A 24,796-nucleotide genomic window follows, 5' to 3' on the forward strand; every position below is an offset into this window, starting at 1 on the left:
AAGATCTACAAATAAGATCCTCACATATCTTCACATATCAGTTAATAACCTCTCTTCTTGTAATTGAGTCACAAAAGGTTGAGTCATCAACAGTTTTTGAGAGCTACAACAGTTAAATGCTTTTTTAAAAATTCTATTTGAAGTTTTATTGCTGTAGCTATGTGTGACTCATACACTAGAGAAAAGGGTAACAAAAATGTGCTTTTGAAAGGAATAAATATCCCAGGATGAAACACTAGTCCTAGATCAATTCATCTTTCCTTTGAATTTAATACTAATTACACAATTAAGTGTCATTGCATTATTATTTTACTGAAGTCCAAAGCAAGAGGACTGATTATCAGAGAAGTTAATTTTCAAGTGAAAAGGTCAAGGTCATTTGTAATTATTTTCCTTTAGAATTCTATTCCTCTAGGGTTTAAAAAAAAATGTATTGCAGAGGGAAAAAAAATCAGCTAAAGAAACTCAGATATAATGTACCCCTTTAATCTGGAATTTTTCAGAGAAGGGTAGTAGCAATACAGAAAAGGCAGTATTAACTTTGACAAAGGCAACAGGAAATTGTTTGGTGAACTATGACCCTGTAGTAAAACTGAAGTCTAATCACATCCGGATATATAATGTGATATGGATTTGGACATTACCTCATCTTGAATCATTTAGGCATCACTGGCAATGTTTTTGGACCTGTGAACTGCATAAATATAATTTTGAAAATTTATTTTGAGATTATTTTACATGTCTTTATACATTAACACATATATGCATGTACATTATTGCTAGCTGCTTCATTTTTTAATGTCTTCCCTAGAAGTGCTGAGACTAACATTTTTACCCAATGCTGGCACTATGAATCATTACATTCCTATTTTGATGGATTCTTTTCCTATGATTGTGTAACTCAATATGAGAGCTGGGAAGAAAGTAATTTTCTGTGATTTAGAGATCAGTTATTTCCAGGCTTTTGGGTATTATATGCAGCAATGGCACACAGCTCTTAAGCATCAATAGTGCAGGTACTCTTTCTAGTGGAGAGCAAATACTTTCCTAATTCACTAAATGTAGCATTCCTGAGGAGTGACATTTTTTCTCATATTACTCTCATATATTTCTCATATTCCTTCCAAATTGTGAATATTTTGCCTGGTTTCCATCCGAATATATATAAAAGATGAATCATAAAGAAACATATTTGCCATATGACTCCAGCTGAAACAAAAAGGTACAGAATTGTACTAAAAAACTCCTGGGTATAATACAAACCTTATAAAGGACACTGCTAAGAAGAGTCCTGCTAAGCTCACTGTTTTACATTCACATTCAACACTGTGGCTTCAGGAAATTCAGGCCCAATGATACTAATCTTTATAACTTGACATTTTTCTCTCTTATATGTTATGCCTTGTCAGACATAATATGTAGTGTTAATGGCACTCAAGGATTAAATATAGAGACTACAGATGTAGAAAACAAGTTATGGTTACCAGGGGGTAGGATACAGTGGGGGTATATACTGGGAGTTTAGGATTGACACATACACACTACTATATATAAAATAGTTAACCAATAAGGATCTACTGTATAGCACAAGGGACTCTACTCAATACTCTGTAATGGCCTATATGAGAAAAGAATCTAAAAAAGAGTGATATATGTATATGTATAACTCATTTACTTTGCTATACAGCAGAAACTAATACAACATTGTAAATCACCTATACTCCAATAAAAATTTTTTAAATAAATAAAAATATAGAGACTAAAATAAATTATATTGTAAATAATGAAACAATCCATTTTAAATTGCATATGATTTAAAAAACCCAACGTATTATTTCAACAAATGGGCATTCACATGCCAAAAAAAAAAAAAGAATCTGATTTCAAACCTTACATCTTTCATGGAAATTCACTCAAAATGGAAATGGATCATGGACCTAAATATAATGCACAAAACCAAAAACCTCTTAGAAAATAACATGGGAGAAAATCTAGGTGACCTTGAATATGGTAATGACTTTATAGATACCACAAGAGGCATAATCCATAAAATAAATAATTGATAAGCTGGATTTCATTAAAATTAAAAATGTCTGCTCTGTGACGTACACTGTCAAGAGAGTTAGAAGACAAGCCACAGACTAGGAAATATATTTACAAAAGACATCTGATAAAGATGCATTATCCAAAATACACAGAAAACTCTTAAAATTCAACAATAACAAAACAAATCACCTTATTTTAAAAATGGGCTGAAGAGCTTAACAGATACCCCATCAAGGAAGATATACAGATGGCAAAACAGCACACGAAAAGATGGTCCAAATCATATGACATCAGGAAAAGGCAAATTAAAACAATGAGATACCACTACAGAGCTATTAGAATTCCTAAAATCTGGAACACTAACACCACCAAATGCTGGTGAGGTTGTGGAGCAACAGGAATTCCCATTCGCTGCTGGAGGGACTCCAAATTGGCCGTTTTGGAAGACAGTTTGGTGTTTTCTTACAAAGCTACACATACTCTTATCTTATGATCTGAGATTTATGCTCTTTGGTATTACCCAAATGAGTCAAAGACTTATGTCCTCATGAAAACCTGCAAACGGATGTTTATAGCATTTTTATTCAAAATTTCCAAAACTTGGAAACAACCATAACATCCTTCAGTAGGTGAACGGATAAGTAAACTGTGACACATCCAGGCAATTGAGTGTTATTCAGCGCTATAACAAAATGAGGAATCAAGCCACGAAAACATATGAAAGAATTGTAAATGCTTATTACTAAGTGAAAGAAGTCCATCTGAAAAGTCTGCATAGTGTACGATTTCAACTATATGACATTCTGGAAAAGGCAAAACTCTGGAAGCAGTTAAAAGATCAGTGGTTGCCAGGGAGGGATGAACAGACAACACACAGTGGATTTATGGGGGAGTGAAAATATGCTGTATTATACCATTATAGTGAATACATATCACTATGCATTTGTCAAAACCTATAGAATGTACAGCATCTACAGTGAATCCTAATGTAAACCAATGAGTTTGGGTGATAAAAATGTATTAATGTAGATTAATCAATTATAAAAACTGTACCACTCTGGCATAAAATGTTCACATTGGGGATGGCTTGGCTTTTGTGGGACCAGCAGATATATGGGAACTCTGCATTTTTTGATCAATTTTGCTGTGAACCTAAAATTGCTCTAAAATAAAATTTTACTAAAAAAGAAAAATATAATCCTTAATGTTATAAAGCTGTCTTTCTAGTATTCCAATGATAAATTCATTGAAATAATTATCTTTATTTTAACTTACAAGCATTACCACGTAGATGTAGTCACTTCAGGCAGAGATCTTAGAAAATGGAATAGTGAAAATACCGATATCCGATACCATAATCTCTATATGTATCATAATTCTAACAACACTTATATTACATATTGTGTGTACGTGAAGTTTTAAATCAATGAAATATTATGAGAACTATACCCATTGTATTTTTTGTCTATGCTTGATTCTAAGAAATATGACAGAAATTACATTCTTAAAAAATTGTGTTTGGAAAATATAAGAATATTGATTAAATAGTAATTCTGAATTTATAAAAAACTGCATAATAAGTTTCTGTCTGCCACATGTGTGTGTTGTCCTAATTCACTAACTCATTCAGCACTTTTCTAGCTGCATCTAAAATGTGCTTTTATACCATTTTGAATAATTTAGCATTACATAACCCATGTCTAAAGTTACTCAAACATCTATTTTTTCTTCCATGAAGTTGAGTGTCCTACCTAAACACAGAAGCAAAGTATGTGCAAGGGTAAGACATACATTCTTTATGATTCTATATGGCCTGTAAATATTCATTGTCATGACAGGCAGTCTGGTGAAGACCAGTGCCCTGAGAATGAAACAAAACAAAGTAAACAACAACAATAAGAAAGCATTCCAATTCTGGCCTTATTACTCTTACTAACTGTGTAATGTAAGGCAAACTCCTTTATTTGTAAAATGAGAAAATTAGAATAAACTCTAGAAGTTTATGATGTGCTGTTATCTTGGAATTGTGTTTCCTGCATCATAATACAATGTTTTCAGATATATATTTCTAAGCCAAAATACTTCAGAATGCTAGGAATAGGCCCAAAACATGTCCCTGAAAGCCTTAATTTATGAAATCATATGTAGCACTTAAACTGATCTTATTCTTCCAGAATCATGACTCCTCTGAACTTTATTGTTCCTTTTCTTATTCTACCATGTATCAGTATATTAACTTACAACAGTATGAGTCATGAAAACACAGTAATGGGGACTTATATATCTTTAGACTGCTCATAACACCAAATAAAGGGATGGAAATACATTTAACATCCATTCACTAATGATACTTTCATCACTGATAACACCACGAATTTAAAATTGAACATGTTCATCTTGGCAACAAAATGATTCATTTTGCGTGTAGCATCTGTTCAAGAACTTTATAACATCAAATATGATGACAGGACAATGAAACGCCTGGAGATTTACACAGGCAACTCAAAATACCTTACCATTTACAGATAATCAATTTTCTCACTGGTAGAGCCTTAGAGATGTAAGAGGTAATAATTATTTGTGGAAGGTCAGGTCTTCTGCTTTCCATATTTCACATTTCTGAAATAATTCTCTATTTAAAAATTGTGCAATTTTAAATCATTTAAATTGGAAATACATGAATGATTCTGTGTATGTGTGTGCAGTTTGTTGTTTTGAATTGTTTCCATTCTTTATTCACTAATCTGTTGACAGACATTCACTAACAGAAGAGTATTTGTCTAATTGTTTATACTTTCAAAGCAGCTAGAAAAGGATTCTACATCTGGCAGTCTCCTCTATGTTCCACATACATAGAATAGATGTGTGTATAGTAAATATAAATTCAACTTTAAAAAACTAGATGGGTTCTAGAGAATAGATAATGGAGTTTATTTCTATATAAGACAAAAAGTTGTTAAAGAATATAATTTTAATAATATAATCATCTTATAATTCAATGATAAACAACTATTATGTCCTATAATTTATTATAGTTATAAGTCTCAGGGAATATTTGGACAAATATCTATATTTCAGGATGTATGGAATTGAAAAATCACAAAGAAACATTGTATTTTTAATCACATGTGTGCTCCTCATTAAAGAGATCATTCTTGATTTGGCTGCCCAGATATATAGGACCACTCCTCCTTGTAACTGTCTCCTTTCCTATTGTAAAAGATTGTCCTTGTATGATATTCCATCTTCTCAAGAAGAAAACTGCAGCCATTCATGCTTGAACCAACAAAGTGTTCAGGGAAAAGAAATAGAGACGAAACCTCAAATTCATTGTAAAACCATTTCCCAATTACCAGGAGATCCAAACTTCTCTAAATAGTCAGGATTTTCTGAACATGGATACCCCTTTTCATGTACAGAACAGCCTCCTCCAAAGATTATTATGTAGAAAGTCTTACATACAAGAAATATTGTGATCTTCCCTTAGATATATATTTGTTTGATTGTGTTAAAAAAAAACCAGATTATTGCCCAACAATTCTGTGTTATTAGTATTCTTCTTCTTTTAAAAGTACCTTTGATTATACCTCTATTAGTTATCATCGAATAATAAATAATACAAATAAATTACACATATGAGACTATCTATCATTATCTATTTCATCTTTAGTAGTTCTCCAAAAAATATATATATGTAGTCATATATATTTATATATATAATTATGTATGTATTGCCAAAAATTTCGTTTAGGTTTTCTGTAACATCTTACGGGAAAACCCAAATGAACTTTTTGGCCAACCCAATATATGTAAAGATATAAACCAGTATATTAAAAAATTTTCTTTTTAATGACAGGGGATAGTCATATCACTTTTGTCAATCCTGGATTAAAGCTTAAGCATTTTAAAGTAATTGAATCAAAGCATGAAAGCAGCTTAGATGATACTGCTACTTCCATTTACTTACTATTAGAGCAACGAGGAAAAACTTTCCTCTGTGATATGAGATTGATTCAAGAGGGAGAATCAGCGTTATTGATATAATCCTTTTTTATATAGATTGCAAAATTATCATCCCAGTATGGAGATCAATGGAAGATATCTGAAGAACACTCATAAATTTCCAATAAGTATTTTCATGGTTATTTAGTGAAAGTAATTTGTTAAATACACATTAATACAATTTGTGTCTAACAGATTGACAGAATCGAAAGGGTTTCATCCAGTATGATTATACACTACTATCACAGTACTACAAACATTCAAGATTCAGACATGAATCAGAGCTTTCCCTGATATGCAGTGAACAAAATGTAACTTCTGTTTAAATTTAAAAAAAAAGAATCCTTGGTTAATGAGAAGTCTAATTTTTTTTGAATGCCCAAGTACAATGTAAATAAGGCTGAAGAATTAGGATTTAGGACTCTGAATCTGACAATTAGTTGCAGAAAGAGACCACCTTGGCCTTGTAAGTAAATAATCAAACAGGGAATATAATTAAAATTATTCTGTAGTGGGAGGGAGAAGACATATGAAATACAGGTAAAATAACCAAAATTCTGAGTGATTATCACCAGTCACAAGACCCATTAAGAGGTAAAGACCATCACTAGAGTTCCCAACTCTCAACTACTTGTAGTAGGGAAACAAATTACATAAGAAAAGTTCCATCATGAATTAAAGAGTTAAGCCCTTACTCTTACTCTTTGGAAACCATAACTATTCCTACATCATTGTAAGTAATATCCAGACTCTTATAGGATTTCAGTATTGGGGTTGAACCTAATTTGAAGGATATTTTTACATGACTCCATAAGCAACTTTGTTCTGTCTTTGATTTTAAGTTGAAGAATGAAATGTATACAATGAACGAAGATTTAAAAAAAATATTTCCGTCACTCAAAAGAGAAGAATGTTCCTGAGGACATGTTTCTGTCTGCATTCATGGATCCATTCCAATGATCCTGCAGGCATGGGGATTTCTTAAGTCTCTCTAATACCTCTATGCACTTGATTAGGATCAGGAAATATTGGCAGATACTCTACTGAGCAATAACATGAATTCTGCTCTTGATTTGTTCTTTTCTTTCGAGTGTAACATTTAAATTTATGCTTTGGAGGGTTTACTACTCATTATTGTGCTGAGTATTTTTTAGTGGATAAACATATAAGCATTACATATGCACTCAGATTTCCTTTTAGTAAGTGTTAATTTAAAAAAGAATTCCCATCTTTGTCCTTTCCAACCTTAAAAGTTACTGGAGAAATTTAGGTTTTCAATGGACCTTTTAATATATAATATTTTATTGCTTTATATTAATATATGCAATGATTTTTTAAAAACTTAGTGATACGATGTCATAATGAACTCATAACTGTTCTTCATACCGTGCCACACAGGCTCCTACTGTTTTTAACAGGGAAGTCTTCTCATTCAAAATCAAAGAAACAATGTATATTTAGCTAGTAGTGCAGAAAGTTGAGTGTTGAAGACCAACACATTTAATAGAACATTCACGAATCACTAAAATAGTGTAAAGTAAATTAAAAACATCCTTCCTCATAGGAAATATGTTCCTTCCTAACCCTGTGCATGGATCTGAGTGGTGTTCAGGAAACAGAACTAAATTATCTTAAATCCATTTTGCCTTGTGAAAATCTGCTGTATGATTGATTCTATAATCAGAAAGAAGAAAATAAAATAATTTCTATTTGTATTGAGTGGGAAAATGATTTGCCAGAAAGGGAAAACCATGGGTCAGACTTAAAGTTTGGTTCCACGTCAATCACATTGAGACACTTAATGGCCTTTTTTCACATGGTGAAGAAACTGCTTCTGTGTGGGTGACGACAAACAGAAATCTTGTTTTTGCTTGTTTGTGCTTGTGTGCCTGCATGCATGTGTATGCGTTAATCCTGACTTGACTGAATTACAGATTAGACTAACTGAAGAAAGCACATTTAAAAAGAGGGTTTTAATTTTAGTTTTATTGTAGTGAGCAGTATTTTTAATTTTCTTGAAAGGCACCCAAGAATAATTACCTTTGTGAACCAAAAATATACAAAACTGTACAGAATAAATAGTTCATAAAAATCTAGCTATACTTTCTTGTAAAATAAAGCTACGTTGTCCCAGTCTTGAGGCAACTTAAACTACTTACCCTTTATATGTTCCTTTTGCTACTAATTTATGGCAACTACCAGTTTACATCAATAAAAATAAAATAATATTTCCTATTTGTTTTACACCAGCAAATTCTTACTTGCCACAAGAAACATATTTCTACTGTGGTATTCAAATTTACAAAGGATTAATGCTATGAAAGAAACCAAACTTAATAGATGCACTAATCATATTTACAGTTGAATATCAGTAGCATTTTTAAAATATCCCAAGAATAAGAATTAAACTTTGAGCACAAATGACGTACCTTAATTCACAGCAGCATTAACAAGATTGTCCACACAAAATGTGCAGAAAAACCAAAAAGTTTTCTTATCCATTCCACCTGAACTGTTAATCATTTCCATTTTTAAATTTAGAAAGCATAGCAGGGGCATTTTTAATCATCAAAGGTTCAAAGTCTTGAGCCACTCATAGCCTATATAATTCAACCTTCCATTTTTTCTTTACTGTTACTATTTGTAATTTTAAAGTTCCAGTTCCTTTTGCGTTTATTGCAAGAAAACTAGGTGTATCTAAGAATTTACATTTTTGTGGTATATATACTGGTTTTATAAACAATATATTTCTTACATATTATAATTACATATATAGGTATACTTTTTAAATGACAAAATCCAATTCTATTTAATCCATGGGTAATATAACTCAAGAAAATAAGGGTTGCTTAAATTTTGAACCCTTTTAGATGTGCAAGAGGACTTCTATGAAACACTTTATGTATATGGGAAAATATTACTATAATCCTTGAATGATTTACGTGCAAGGATTTATTTTATTGGGGATAGATAAAATTGCCTGAAGACAATGCAATGGCTTCTCCCAGTTATCCCTGAGTTTCTTTTTATTCTTTTTTCCCCATAGGATTACTGCTGTGCTTAAGTTCTGATTGATGATACACTCATATAAGGCACTTATTTACAAGGTCTAGACTTAAGACAGAATCACAGCATTTCTGCAAAAGCCTTCTAACTCTCTATGTTTGCTGCTCCAGGACTTCTAAGTAGTCAGGTTCAGCATGTAAGTTAGCTTTCAGCTCAAAATACTCATTTTTAGTCTGTTCCACTAATACCTTCCTCGGCCTTGAGTACATTAATGTCTCCATCAACTTTAACTCTTCATGGGCTCCTGGATAATGTACCTCCATATCAGGCTGAAGTTGAGCAATGTTTTTCCTTAGGTATTCTGTGATTCCCAGTTGCTGAAGTTCTCTTTCTCTCTCTAAAATGTTCCTATATAACGAACTGGCATCCTGGAAGGATAAAAATTCAGTGGATTTGTCTGTGACTTTGTACTTCATATTTGATCCTGTGAGTGGGGAATGATTTTCTCGTTCTAAGAGACTTCTTTGGAGATGTTTTGCGTCACTTCCCTCTTTCTCATTCCTTTCTTCTTCTTCTTCCAGATGCTTTGAGCCAAAGGATGGGCTTCTATAGACGTGAACCACAGGGCTTACCATGTGCTGCTCATAGAGTGATGCTGTGGGTCTCTCAGTAGTGTGGTGAGTTGTTTTATGGCCGTACATGCTATACTGGAGATGCACAGGACTGTTGTCTCTCATCTGTTCATCAGCTTGTTTCTTTTTGTATCTTCTCCTACGGTGGAGAACAAGAACCACTATCCCTGCAGCACAGAACACGATAGTTATGAATACAATCAGCAGTCCTAGTATTAAAACAGATAGTGGTACAGCATCGGTAAGTGATTTAAAAATAGTGTCTGCTGTAGTTGTGGCTGTAGGAGTATTGACCATTACGTAACTAGTCTGAGTTGGCAAGGATGGGTTATTGACCAAACCTGGGCAAAGAAGTTCACTGTTAAGTGCTCTCAATTCCTTTTTGTCTAGGTGCTCTGGAGAGGTGCAGAGTATTTCATCTGTCACTGTGTTCTTACTTAATTTTTGTATCCATTGCTGCAATCCAACCAGGTCACAGGAACAATCCCAGGGGTTGTCCTCAAGGTCAATCTGGGTCAGTAAATCAAGGTCATCCAAGATATTACTTACAGGTAGATGGGTAAATTGGTTTGTTTTAAGGTTTACCCTCATAAGAGGAACCCCTGAAAAAATATGTGGTGGTAAAACTTGCAGGAGGTTGTTGTTTAAATAGAGGACTTTAAGTTTAGGCATTGGGTTGAAGCTACCAGGTAATATTTCCTTAACGCCATTGTATTCAAGATATAAGTACTCAAGATTGTGGAGACCAAGGAACATACCTCCACTTAATTTAGTCAGATGGTTACCATTCAGATAGAGCTTTTGTAATCTTGTTAAATTCACAAACGATCCTTCTTCGAGAACCTCAATGCGATTGTTTCCCAAGTGAAGCATTTCCAAAGTGAAGTATTCCACTAGATCAGACTTCATTAAGGTATGAATAATATTCCCTGCGAGAATAAGCTTTCTGGGATTTTGTGGAGGAGGTTTTAGATCTGATAAGCTTTCAATATTGCGCTCTTGACAGTGTATTAGAAGTCCTGATGGGGAGAGTACTTTGCAGTTACAAGGAATAGGACAGTAGAGTCCTGGAAGTTGAGTGAATGGCTTTGTAATATAAGGTATTAAACCTGGTGCTTTGGTGGGTGGTTTTAAAAGAGACGTGGTCTTGGTTGACATGCCACCATCACTTATTGAAGATGTTACTGCCAGATGTAATGATCCTGAAGGATCCTCGTGTTCTTCAAACGCTGGTGGAGTGGAGCAAATTGATTCCTTTTTCAGCCGGCTCAGTATGCTTCCTTTGAAAAATGGAGGGCTGTTGCACACAATATCACCAATTATAGACTGAGGGGGCATGTTTTCCAACCAAAGTTTTAGCTGTAATAAGTCACAATTGCAGGCCCATTTATTGTCCTCCAACTGGAGATCCAATATTCTGCCAATGTGTTCTAAAAAACCAACATAAGGCAATGTTTGCAACTGATTTCCACGAAGATCTAGATGGGTTAAAGGAACAAATCGAAATATGTTTGGAGGAAGACTCTCAATAGCATTGTCATTTAAAATTAACACTTTAAGTCTGTTGAGCTTGCTAAAGGCACTTGGTTCAATCACTGTAATAAAATTGTTATCTGCTTGTAGGAATTCCAGGTTTTCCAGTCCATGGAAAGTATCCTCTTTAAGAATTTCTAAAGAATTGTGATTGATATGAAGTTGCTTAAGAAGGCCAAGGCCATTAAATGCACCAGTCTCAATATCTGCAATATTGTTAAATCCAAGGTGTATTGAGATAGCATTGGTAAGCCCAGAAAAGTCATTTGTGTGAAGCATTGTCAAACCATTATTTACTAAACTTAAGTGGAAAGGTCGTGATGGTGGCACGCTTATTTGGGATAACTTCTTGATACCTTTCTCTTCACAATTTATTAGCATCGTGCTGTCTTTTTCCTCACAATTGCAAAGAGAGTCACAAGAACCTCTGGCTGACATTGGTGATTGGGACTGTGACGATATACAGGCAAGGAGAGATGAATACAAGAGATGACTCCAAAGTTTCATGTTGTCCTGTGATGGATCTGATTCTGTAAGATAAAATGCAATAGCAATGGGCTTCAGTGGCCAGGAGCAGGGAGGAGATGAATCTGACATTTTCAAAATGATAGGTTTTCCTCTAAAAGGCAAAATGTTATTATTCTGAATATATAAATACATTGCTGAGTCCACATTTTCTTTTACTTTTTACAAATATTATGACTGGCAGGTTTATTTTACTTTTAACTTTCATTGTGATAAAAATCTAAAATTTAGGTCAGGGAGAATTTAAAATGTCAACTCAATTGTCTTCAAATCTACCAAATAATCTGCATTTTAATAGACATGAGGGTGCTGGCTAAATGGACCATTGATACTTTGATATGATACAAAAATGTATACTTGAGAAGACCCTGGCTTTTTTTATTTTTTAGCTCAAACTAGATGAATCTAAGGCTGAAGGATTACAATAAAAGACAAATATGTAGGTATTAGCCAGAAGCAGAGAGACCCGTAGGGAATTCAAAGATGATCGTTAGAAGGAATGTATGTTTGCATGCATTATACACTTCCTTTAGTTTTGTTTTTGAACTGGATATCACAATATAACATCTAATAACTCTGTGTTTAACCTGCGTTGATTTTGGCTTAAGATACTTATTAATTCCATTATTTATTTAAAAACTTTGAGAAAAAATATGTCTCTATGTAGTAAAGTTGAACTTTATAAAAGATTTTGTTTTGACTATGTTGTCTAGGGCAGTTTGTATAAGCCTTGTAGTATCAGATATATATGCTTAAAGGCATCCATTCAAATTTCACTTCAGTCACACTTTATATTGAATTTCTAGAGGTGGAATATTCACTGCTACTTTTAAATTCTACTATGGATAAGGTTAATATCATAAAAAATAAAGAAGAAAAATTGATCTTTAACACATATTTCAGGCTATTATAAAAGAACAAACAATGCCTCATATAAATTTCTAGCAAATGACTCCCTAATGAGGTCTTGAACCAGGTTTTAGGGCACTGAATGTCATCACATAGTTAAGCAGTTGATCTTTATTATAAGGCTTAATGTTGCAAACAATGAACTATAAAGCAAGCGTCACTATATTAAAATATTTGAGGATATCTCTAATTTAGGAAATAAAAAATGACAGTTCAAGATAACAATATCACATATTCCAACTCCTTAAAAATGTAATACCTGCACCTGACATAGCAATTAAAAAAAAAAATTCTAACTCTAAAATGACAGCAGTGGTGTGGTAAATACTTTGAAGTCTAATGGTATCTAATTTTATTCCCTTCTTTTAAATATTGCACTTTAAATTTATATAGACTAAATCGAAAGGTAAAGAAACACCACATCTTATAACTATTCGACTTTTGGAAATGATAATTGCTTTCATGTTTCTGGATGGAATGTGAACTTTGAATCTAATTAAAAATCACAATTAGATAATACATCCCAGAATCCAATCAATAATCCTGAAAATAAACTTTCACTCCGTGAAAATACATTGTCTTATTGAAAACATGTATAGTATGAAGTTTCTGAAAGGTAAAAGGCAACCAAAGACATCAAACAATAGAGTCCCTTTCTATATAAAGGGAAAGTTAGCAGGCTGAGTGTTTCCATAGGGAAATAGTTTGATTTTAAACAACTCTGAGGGCTATGCTTAGAATCAAGCAGCTTGAAGTTGGAAGTCTTCATCTTGTGGATTAGCATCCACAAACACTGAAACTACTTTTCCATAGATTACCAAGAAAGAATACTATGCATTTCACCAGGCACAGTATCTTAAGAAAAGAGTAAATAACTTCCAGATGAGACTCTCTCCTCTTGTTATTTTTTTAAAATCTTATGTGCATTTTATGCTCTTCAAAATGTCCTAGGGAACAGTTTCTAGTCTTTTCAGAAATACACACAAATGTGAAAAGTGGTTCTATATTGACAATCTGATACAGTGTTAAAGAGGTCAAAAAATCTCTACATATTTGCAAGTCAGGAAAAAATAAAAGTGGTATACAAAATACAAAGAATCTTTTCATATTGTACTTGTATTTCAAATACAACAATGGTGTTTGGAAGTAATCTTCCCTTCAAAAAGCACAAATAATTCAGTTTCCCATAACAAACTGCATGCTGTAAAAGAAATAGTAGCATATTATTTTACTTGTTCTTCTCTACAGCTGTTGGACTAAATGTCTGCTGCTCACAGAAAACAGGCATCTGCTACAGCATTAGTTGTGCCAGTGAGCAAGAATGAAACTGGATATCCTTTAATGCAAAGTTATTTTTTTTTCAAGAGGCAAACAGAAATTCAATCACTTTGGGATAATGCAAAAATATGTATAAGGAAAGCCTGGAAACATTCATCTTACCTGTAAAGCAAAGACTTCCTGACGTTATCTGTAATGCACAGCTGGAAGAGATGTTCAAAGTAAATTCAATTTCTTTATTAAAAAAGAAAACACCGACCACCATGTACTTTCTTCTCAAATATCACTTTTTGGCAAGTCCCATCGCTTTATAAAGTTAAAACCTCTGGTCAAACACAAAATGCTGAGCATTTCATTGAAAATATTTCAAGCAGAGTGCATACTAGATCATCCTGAAGCAGTTGTCCTTTTATTCCCCAATTAAAATTCACGGCATACTTCACAGCTATGCTGACTTTTTTTGCATATAGTTAACCATTTGCAAGCTGCCGAGTGCAGTAAATAAACAAGATGTGTAACAGAGCTGGGATTGATCACTCTTGCTTTCTTAGGCTGTAAATGCAAGCTGCAGCAATGTTCTCTTTCCTCCCTTTCTAGTCTTTCTTGTTAGTTCAGTTTGTTATTAGTCAGATTGCCAAGGGCTGGGAGGTAGGCGTAAATAGACTTCTTGGCTTTTGACTCAGCCTTTAAGCCCTTCCCCATCAGAGCGCTTTAATAGGCCAGTGTCATTTAACACAAGAGACAGCTCCACCTTGGGACTCAACTCCTCCTCTGGCAAATGGTTTTTCCTCTCCCTTTAAATACCAAATACAGTGCAAGTGAATTTTGATGCGAATAATTACATGTTTCTTTAAATGTTTAATAATATTGTGTTATACAGCAGGCTAAATAATACACTATATTAAATTCTCATCTAGCACAGTACTGTACTGTTTGCACATGTGTGCAGAAAAACTGCAAGTATGCTACCAATAGAATAGTTACTTCAGTTTTATTGTTTTTAACTGGTGTTTATGGTTGAAATTGTGCACTAATTAAATCTTAAAATGTTAACATGAACTGCTTTCCTGAAACATTTGTATTCTTGTATTCACCATTTGAAAAAAAAAATCTTTAAAGCCTCATGTCTGAGACTCTAAGCTTTATACTTCTTTTCTTTCCCTACAGCCAACGTTCAACAATGAGATTAGAAATGAGGTTCTTTTTTCAGGTAGATAGTATTTATTTGGAATGGAAATATGATCAGTTAAAAATACCTTCAAGAATCTTCATTACACATGGTTGTCTCTAGTTGAAAACAGCCTATCACTTTCAAAAATATGAAATTATGTCTTTCCAGATAAAATGAAACAAGTTAAATGAATACGTAAAAATTAAAATAACCTGATTTTTATGGTACTAGCTTAGGGAGCATTTTTTTCCTAAAAAGATTATATTTAAAAAGTTACTTGTTTCTTCAACTCTTAAAAGTTTCTGAATCATCACTAATAAAACTCTCAACTGTCAGATTCGTTATTTCCCCAAATGCCTATGTTTTAAAACTCACTCCTCTTTACCTACATTCCAAGGGCCTGGACTTTTTCAGAGCCAAAATGAATATACTAGATGCTATCATTTATTCATTTTGAAACAGGCTATGTTTAGAAACACTCTTCCCTATAGGTTCTAGAGGTTACCTATATTATATTAGGTCTCATTTCAGAAAAAGTATTTTTTAAGAGGTTTTATGCAGTTTATATCATCGAAACAGGAAGATACAGATTAGGTTATTATTTAATGATTGTCTGCAGTTATGCACTCAAATTCACAAAGTTTTCATATCCTTAATGTGGAATAGTTGTTTTAAAAACTAAGGATTTTGAGGCAATTTCTAATATTCTCACTTTTCTTTATTTTACAGCTTCTCACTAAGTTCCTCATTTAATAGCACTGTGTGCTTTGATAGAATAGAGATTATAATACAGATGAGGGTGTGGAGAAAGAGAATAAAGATAAGGAATAAGATAATAAGGAGAATAAGAGAGAATAAAGGAAATGAATTACTTTTGGGCACAGTCTGCTGCTAACTGAGAGCCAAGTTAACTTAAATCAATCTAATAATTTAGACAGGTGGTGACAGAACAGAGTTAGAATCAGTGAGAAAACAAGGAACTAGAATAATTTTTCTTCTAACACTGTAGACATAATTCTCCAAATGCATTCATTTAGGTTTTGGAGGCAAAATAACACGAGAAATGCTCTGGAAGTATAGTCTGTGGTGGAAAAGTTGTTCAAATAGCCATATGGGACAAATGGAAATAAATTCCTTATAAACTGATATATCTTCTCCAGCTTGAGGATATGTTGATTTTATTCATAATATATACCTAGTATATATTTGCTGTTATTTTTCTTGAATCCTTTGCCTATATATAATATGTTATCTTTTTCATGCATAAATTACTGGTTAACTACACAATAGTCAGGGATAAAAGGAGTGACTAACAAGCCTTTGAAAAAATTCTCTACAATTTTCATAAGTTTTCGGTGGGAACATAAAGAAAGGTTAGGTGAAGAATTATTGTTTGAGAAACATTCTGTAACTTTTAACTTAATTCAAAGGAGTAATATTGATAATGAATTACTTAGCATTACCTCAAAATTAATAGTAAAGTACATAACAGCACATTTGAAATGATTATAGCTAAATCCACCCAGCTCTATGTTTTGTTAACTACAGTTCCTCAGTTGTTTCACTAAGTCAATAATGCAGTCATTCTTTCCAAAATGCTCATGGCAGAATGTGTTAATTATTGTTGGACAACATTTATTTTAGCAACATTTTTAATTTCCAATGATTACCTGGAAAAGTATTTTCCAGTGTAGCTTGCTCCAAGTTTTAATAATAAATATCTTAAGTGATCACAATAAATACTCAATTTTATTACTCTTTCCACATAATTTACCCCAGTGACTCTACATTGAAAAATACTAAAAAGTAATCTTTTTAAATCATATCTTCTAAGTTATGCTTTTTAGAATGTGCATCTTAAATAGCAAACGTGAAAATATTCTTGTCACATTGAAGAGTACCAAACAGTCAAAAGAAATAAACGTATCTGTGTTAGTCTCCTTAGGGCAGCAGCATATGTAAGGCAGCACAGTACTTTCGATATCAGGACTTAGGAGAAGGCCTTTCCTTCCCTGCTTATCCAATGCGACACAGACCAGATGGAAGAATATTTTATGAAATTTATTGGACCAATACTTTATCTGGAACAAAGAGAATAAAAAAAAAGATTGTTCACTGGAAAGAGGGAAAAAAATTAACAGTGAAAGAGATTTATTAATTCTGTATAGGTCTAGTTCTACTTCAGAACACCTGCCCACCTTCTTCAGTGCCACATTTAAATGGTCAAGTGAAGATGTATAGCAGATTGATTCCAACTCAAGAAAATGGAAGGTTTGAAGAGAGAGGTCTTTGCACCATGTGCAATGTAGAATGAGACATATTTAAATACTCTGAAGGTAGAATGTATAAAACTTGATGACTCTTTGGGGATGATAATACTACAGGTGGTCTTTCAATATTCGTTGGTGATTTCATTCTTTTAAGAAAGAATTTAAAGAAATAAGTCTAAATAAATGTCACTTTTTAAGTAAATACTTGTATCATTAATGTAAAAGAAAAATACAGCACACATACTTGAGAAACAGTTATTATTGTGGGCTCTGTCTGCTCTGTACTCTCAGGGAATTACAGTGAAATTCATGATAATGCTATGAAGACTGACTATTACAAATATTTTCAAATAATATCTAAATTTATAGATATGTAGAGATCTTGTGCACTGGTTTTATAAACATTAATAAAGACATTTTGTTTTTTCTTATTTCAAAGTAAAAGTTTTCTTTAAAATAATAATGCGGTGAAGTCTACTTGAAAAAATAATTTGACTTATATACATAAATTCCATTCACAGAAAATAATAATAAAAGAATATTGCCTATCTTTCACAACGCCATGCTATACAGTAACCTTTGAATTTGATTCCCAAATATTAAACTTAGGATTCTCTTTCATGTTTCACTAAAAGAGAAGCCCCAAACTCTTTACTATAATTACTTACTTTTTTGGTTCTGTTAGAGTCAGAACATAATCATTATGGATACCTTCACTTCTGACAATAACACGCAATTTAACTAAAGGAATGTGACTTTTTATGAGGAAGAATAGAAGATCTTCTCACCTTTCACCAAAAACCTCTTGGTATATGAGGACATTTCCACACATTCATCAAGAATAATGTCATCTCAGTGAAAAGTCTATGTATCTTAGAAAAATTTATATGATTGATATATTTTATAAAGTGACACATGAATGGGTATTTAGGAAACTTGCCTTTTGCATTGAACATTTAATAAAAAGTTTAATTTGTTACTTAAATCTTAAGTTTCCTTCATGCTCAATTTGATCTGAGAACAAAAGTATAAAACTAATAATGGAATTGCCTTATTCTATGAGAGGTCTTGCAATAAAATTTCCTGTTTTGATTTGAAATCTGCTGACACAAAGGAACTGTTTGATGCCATTGTTTAACCTGGCAAAACTGAAAACAAAACAAAAAATTTCTCCTGGAAGCTTGGACTGTAAGTTTTCGTCTTCATAACAACAACAACAAAAAATCCCCTACTTCAAATGGATGACTAAGAAGACTTTTTTCTAAAAAAAAAAGAAAACAAAGTTGCAAAAAAACAACTAAAAAATGTTGATGGATGTTTCCATGATGAATAATGAGCAGTGTTCAAGAGAAACAGGTCCAGTGGAATATTGGTAGACTGTGGATTATATTGATTGTAAAGACTCATTGAGGGAAGGCTAGTGTCTACTTCATATTTTTTTTCCAAGACATAGTTATAAGTAGTTATTCAAGTTCAATAGTTTCTTTGTACATTCTCATTATCATGTAATCTTAGGACATTTACTTACTTTTTCTCAGGAACATATAGAGTTTTAATTTTTAATTTTTGTCCACATTACAAAACCTAATGATGAAAATAAAAATATTGATCCCCATGGATCTTTCCAAATGTTGTCATATGGCAGATATTATAACACAATCTGTGTGACTATATTACTTTGTATTCAGATGATTAACAGTAATGGTAGGTAAATACCACTGAATCAAATATGCAAGATAGGCTTCGTGGACCACCTACAGGGGATTTTAAATTTCTGGATGTCTTCCTATTGCCAATCACAGTTCGGAGCTCACTGCCTCTCCCTATCACATATTGCTGTGTCACTGAAGGATGCAAACTTACTTTAATAGTTTTAATCTTGTAATTGTGATATTCAACCATTTTTTATAAAATATGTCAGTTTCATTTTGTTCAACATATTATTTCAATAAGATAAAGCTGTAAATATCATGAGCTTGAATATAATGTATATATAGAGAGAAATAAATTTCTTTGTTACAACTGGATCTATGTTCTGTAAAGAAAGAAAATAATTGGCAAGGTACACATGTTGGTTGAGAAATATATGTACATAGTTCAACATGATTCAGTATTTTTTAATTTTGCGTTTTTAATTTGATAATGGTAGAGTTAGTATAAAAAGACATTTACTGAACTATTAATGTCATCACTGGAGTATTAATATTAACCAAGAAAGTGAATGAATTATCCTTGACAGAATCCACTGAATAATGTTGACTTCTTTTGTTAACAGAAATCTTGCCAAAAAACTCCAAACAAAATAAGAAATATTACATTTCGATATATAATATTTTAAAAAGTGTTACATAACTTAGAGAATAAACTTTTGAGTTGTAAATAATTCACTCAGATACCCAGGGAAAGATAGTCCTTCAGAATCAATCTATATTCAGCATGCCAAAAACGCATTTATAACTTACCTACACACCTACATGAAGATAAATATAGATTTTTTTGTTAATATAATTATCTTTTTGATGCTTTTATTGTATACATTTTACTTTATTAATATCTAATATATCTTCTGGAATAATTGAGGTTTTCTTATGACATATTTTGAAAGTATATATATTCTAGGTATATATATTCTACATAACATTACTATGTATATTGTAGGTTCAAGAAAATATGTCCAGTATTTATAATTTTCATGTTCCCCTATATTGAAATAGTACATAAATTATTATGATATATGATAAATAACAAATACCAATAAAGTATTAACACTAATAAATTCTAATAAAAATTAAGACCTAATATCAGGCAACCATAATAAGTTATACTTGTTTAAATTGACAGACATCCTTTGTTGTTTTTTTAGGAGGGAAAGGACAGAGGGAACAAGTTAGTTTTTGATATATCATGCCAGATTTTCTGGGGAAATAAAAAATAAAATCTAACCCTCATAAAACACTCTTTTGAACTAAGAAGGACTTTCAATTCCTTTAGCCTCAAATAGTATTAAATTTAAAGTCACATGACTACAGTAAAACAAATACTCCTTGAAATATTTTGTAGCCTTTTCTTTGGCTAATTATAACCAGAGGCATTTCTAAAAAGTAGTTTTATTTGTAACTGCAACCTACTAAAACTTAGCAAACACTAATTTTTAGAAATTTCACAGCTTTAAACAATTATTTAGCCTTAAAACAATTTTTAAAGCACAGCTTCTCCAGCTTAAGAACCGAAGCAATTCAAAATAGCACTTACCTGCTCTTCCTTCCTATACATAGAAACACGCTTTCAACAAAAAATTACAAATCTTTGAAACTAGTAGAAATCCTCGATTTGGTAGGGGGGGAGGAAAAATGAAAATAAGGATTTTTCAGTCTAAAACCAACCTTGAATATTTGTATGATATTGATAAGAATTAAGAGAATCATTCCTAACAACTCCCTTGGTTTAAAGCTTTTATTCTCTTTCAGCACCCTCTAGTGGATATTTATAAAAATTCTTGACAACTGAAAAAAGTGGCAAGCATGCTAACTTGTCCAAATTTTACTCTATAAACATGTAGTTTTTTAAAAAAAACTTAGTTGTTTTATATTAGTAATAATAAGTAATATTTTATACAACTGTGAGCACTCCCCATGTTTTTTAACTACTATGATAACTCTATACATAGTAACAAAGCTATTCTTAGAACAAAGCTATTCCACAATTACTATTACAGTGGGAAATTGGAGCACGAATGTAATATATATAATGTTACAGAACTGGTAAGGGCAAAAATCTAGATTTTAACCTATCCAGTTCACTCTGACTTCAGAATTCGTTTATTCAGCAGATAACATTGCCACTCAGGACAAATATTTTAATGAGTTAACATAATTTATAATAAGATCAGGTGTTAGTCCTCTACATAAGAGGAACAAATTTAAAAAGAACACTTCTGTTTGTCCTTTTGAATAAAAAAATTGCTTTCTAAAACATTTCATTCAATGTGTAAACTTTACGGACAACTGTGGGCAAATCATTGCATCAGTTGAAAACACAAAGATGAATTATTTATATTTATACATGCATATATGTATATATGGTTAGTACATATTTAGATGTATCTGAAAGACTGTATAAGAGTGATGAGATGTGTGTATAAATAGCAGTTTCCACATGATACTACAGTATGCTAACCATCTATATTTTCTTGTCCTTCTATCTCTATGTCAAAGAGAACTAAGACTGGCTATAAGACTGGCATCAAAACAAAATCAGTTTATATCAGGTCTACATTTCTTACTCTAGGTATGCCTGAGGGAAGAGCCTTTTGTGCAATACACAATCAGAAGGCCTTTGGATCAGATTCATGTTACATGTTCTACATCTCAGGAGCTCTGTACTCTCCCTGACCTACAGTGGACCCCACATATTTTATAAGATTCCCCAAGTAGATATATAATCTTCCCTTTAAAATATTCATCTCTCCCTCCAACCCCACCCCAGCCTATAATAGATACAAGTGTATCTTAGTAATTGAAGGGGTGGATAAGTGCTAATGATGTCAGTGGGCATCCAACAGACCGGTGGATTTTCTGAAGAACAAATGCAAGCAGGAGTGAGATTTGAGGAAACAAGTCCACCAGGTACAAGTTGCTGAGGTGTTGTATGTCTCTAATCACCTAGTTCTTCAACAAATGTAATAATTAATATAATACTGCTTCTCATCCTCCTAAGGATTTAATTTTGCTGTTCTGTTGTTTGTTAAAGTCCTAAGATATTAAAATCCATATTTTTCTTGGTAGCTCAGTAGTATCATCTTTGTGAATATTAGTTATTTTACTCTGCCCTAAAATGGTAAATAAACCACCTGAATTATGATGGTTATGTCGTTATTCTTTCATTAAATAACATTAGTGAAAGAATAATGACATTCATATTATAACATATTGTGGACCATTGTGATTTCACAGAATCACAAGAATGTGATTATTCTTGTGATAATTATGTCATTATTCTTTCATTAAATGACCTTAAACCTCAGCAAAACCTTGCCCACACTATCAACTTTTACTGACTCCTCTCAGGGAACTCACTTCTTTCATCTCCCTTTAAAACAAATAAACAAGCTTTTTAAATGTACGTACAATTTGAGAAAATAAGTTTACAATGGTATGACATGTAACTTTACTTAAATGTGATATTTAGCTTAATCTTGTATTGAGGTCATTTAAAAAATTTTTAATTTCTTATGTTTGTACCTCTTCTAGATAGATAAAGCAGTTTTACAGCTGAGGAACTTACAAAGATTTATGGAAAAAAAAATTCATTATCACAACAATAATATAAATTCAGAATACTTACATAACTTTGATAAATGTTAATATACTTGTATATAGAAAAATTTTGAACGTCACAGTCTTAAAGTTCATAAAAGAACTGATTTAAATGTGAAAGAGTTGTAGAGGTTACTTAACTCAATAATATTTTAGGTGCAGTTAAATTTCAGGAAAAGTGTGAAAAGAATTGTTCAAATTTATCTTACAGCTTAGTAAAAGAGTTAGGTTTGACAGGTCCTTTGATTTCAGGGTTTATGTTTTTGTTGCTTTTGTTGCATGTACATACACACTCAAGAACATATATGTATATATTCTTAATTCACTATTATGTAAATTGTGGTTAGTTACTTTTTCTTGGAATTCCAAAAATAGTAGTACTGCCACAACAATTTTTGTGAACACACTTAAATATTTAGAAAGTTTCATGGCTGATATTCAGAGTGTTTCCTGCTGGTGTTATATTTATTAAGGCTGATTTGATAGATCTTTTTGCAGACTGGTATACAAAATAGCACATTGACCCTTGAACAACATGTGGGTTCTGGGTGCCAACCCATGCTGTAGAAAATCCAATATAACTTTACAGCCAACCCTCTCTACCTGTGGTTCCACATCCACAAAATCAACCAACGTACAGGACCTTCAAGATGATGGAGGAGTAAGACGTGGAGATCACCTTCTTCCCCACAAATACATCAAAAATACATCTACGTATGGAACAACTCCTACAGAACACTTACTGAACACTGGCAGAAGACCTCAGACTTCCCAAAAGGCAAGAAAATCCCCATGTACCTGGGTAGAGCAAAAGAAAAAAGAAAAAACAGAGACAAAAGAATAAGGATGGGACCTGCACCTGTGGAAGGGAGCTGTGAAGGAGGAAAGGTTTCCATGCACAGGAAGCCCCTTCACTGGTGGAGATAGGTCTGTGGAGAGGGGAAGCTTCTGAGCCGCAGAGGAGAGCACAGCAACAGGGGTGTGGAGAGCAAAGTGGAGAGATTCCCACACAGAGGATCGGTGCCGACCGGCATTCACCAGCGTGAGAGGCTTCTCTGCTCACCCGCCAGGGCGGGTGCGGGCTGGGAACTGAAGCTCGGGCTTCGGAGATCAGATCCCAGGGAGAGGACTGGGGTTGGCTGCGTGAACGCAGCCTGAGGGGCTAGTGCATCACAGCTAGCCAGGAGGGAGTCTGGGAAAATATCTGGACCTGCCTAAGAGGCAAGAGACCATTGTTTCAGGGTGCACAAGGAGAGGTGATTCAGAGCACTGCTTAAACGAGCTCCAAAGATGGATGCAAGCCACAGCTATCAGCACGGACACCAGAGACGTGCATGAAACGCTAATGCCACTGCTGCAGCCACCAAGAAGCCTGTGTGCGAGCACAGGTCACTATCCACACCTCCCCTCCCAGGAGTCTGTGCAGCCCACCACTGCCAGGGTCCCGTGATCCAGGGACAACTTCCCCAGGAGAACACACAGTGAACTTCAGGCTGTTACAACCTCACGCTGGCCTCTGTTGCCTCAGGCTTGCCCCATATTCCCTACCCCTCCCTCCCCCAAGCCTGAGTGAGCCAGAGCCCCAGAATCAGCCGCTCCTTTAACTCCTTCCTGTCTGGGTGAAGGACAGACATCCTCAGGTGACCTACATGCAGAGGTGGGGCCAAATCCAAAGCTGAACCCCGGGAGCTGTGAGAACAAAGAAGAGAAAGGGAAATCTCTCCCAGCAGCCTCAGAAGCAGTGTATTAAATCTCCACCATCAACTTGATGTACCCTGCATCTGTGGAAGACCTAAATGTAGGGCCAGACACCATCAAACTCTTAGAGGAAAACATAGGCAGAACACTCTATGACATAAATCACAGCAAGATCCTTTTTGACCCACCTCCTACAGTAATGGAAATAAAAACAAAAATAAACAAATGGGATCTAATGAAACTTCAAAGCTTTTGCACAGCAAAGGAAACCATAAACAAGACCAAAAGACAACCCTCAGAATGGGAGAAAATATTTGCAAATGAAGCAACTGACAAAGGATTAATCTCCAAAATTTACAAGCAGCTCATGCATCTCAATAACAAAATAACAACCCAATCCCAGAATGGACA

General features: G+C 33.4%; 1 protein-coding gene across 2 annotated transcripts; it reads right to left on the bottom strand.

Moving 5' to 3' along the window:
• Positions 1-8,020: 8,020 nt before the first annotated feature.
• Positions 8,021-20,688, bottom strand: SLITRK6 (SLIT and NTRK like family member 6). 2 transcript variants are annotated; one of them, XM_060287908.1, is made up of 3 exons: positions 20,625-20,688; positions 14,094-14,134; positions 8,021-11,749 (listed from the first exon to the last, which is right to left on the bottom strand). In XM_060287908.1, exon 3 carries the CDS (start codon positions 11,724-11,726, stop codon positions 9,207-9,209), a length of 2,520 nt encoding a protein of 839 aa, XP_060143891.1. In that variant the 5' UTR covers positions 11,727-11,749; positions 14,094-14,134; positions 20,625-20,688; the 3' UTR covers positions 8,021-9,206. The 2 variants fall into 2 exon arrangements, with proteins under 2 accessions (XP_060143891.1, XP_030712779.1); XM_030856919.2 differs by lacking the exon at positions 20,625-20,688 and having other exon boundaries at positions 14,094-14,569.
• Positions 20,689-24,796: the final 4,108 nt, after the last annotated feature.

This window comes from Globicephala melas, chromosome 18, assembly GCF_963455315.2.
Source record: "Globicephala melas chromosome 18, mGloMel1.2, whole genome shotgun sequence".
Classification (NCBI taxonomy): domain Eukaryota; kingdom Metazoa; phylum Chordata; class Mammalia; order Artiodactyla; family Delphinidae; genus Globicephala; species Globicephala melas.

Bases quoted from the DNA above. Each gene is read 5' to 3' on its own strand.
- SLITRK6 (XM_030856919.2), bottom strand. From the start codon at position 14,196: ATGGTGGTCGGTGTTTTCTTTTTTAATAAAGAAATTGAATTTACTTTG. The intron at 11,750-14,093 runs GTAAGATGAATG...TTTATCTTACAG, and splicing joins AGGAAGTCTTTGCTTTACAG to AATCAGATCCATCACAGGAC.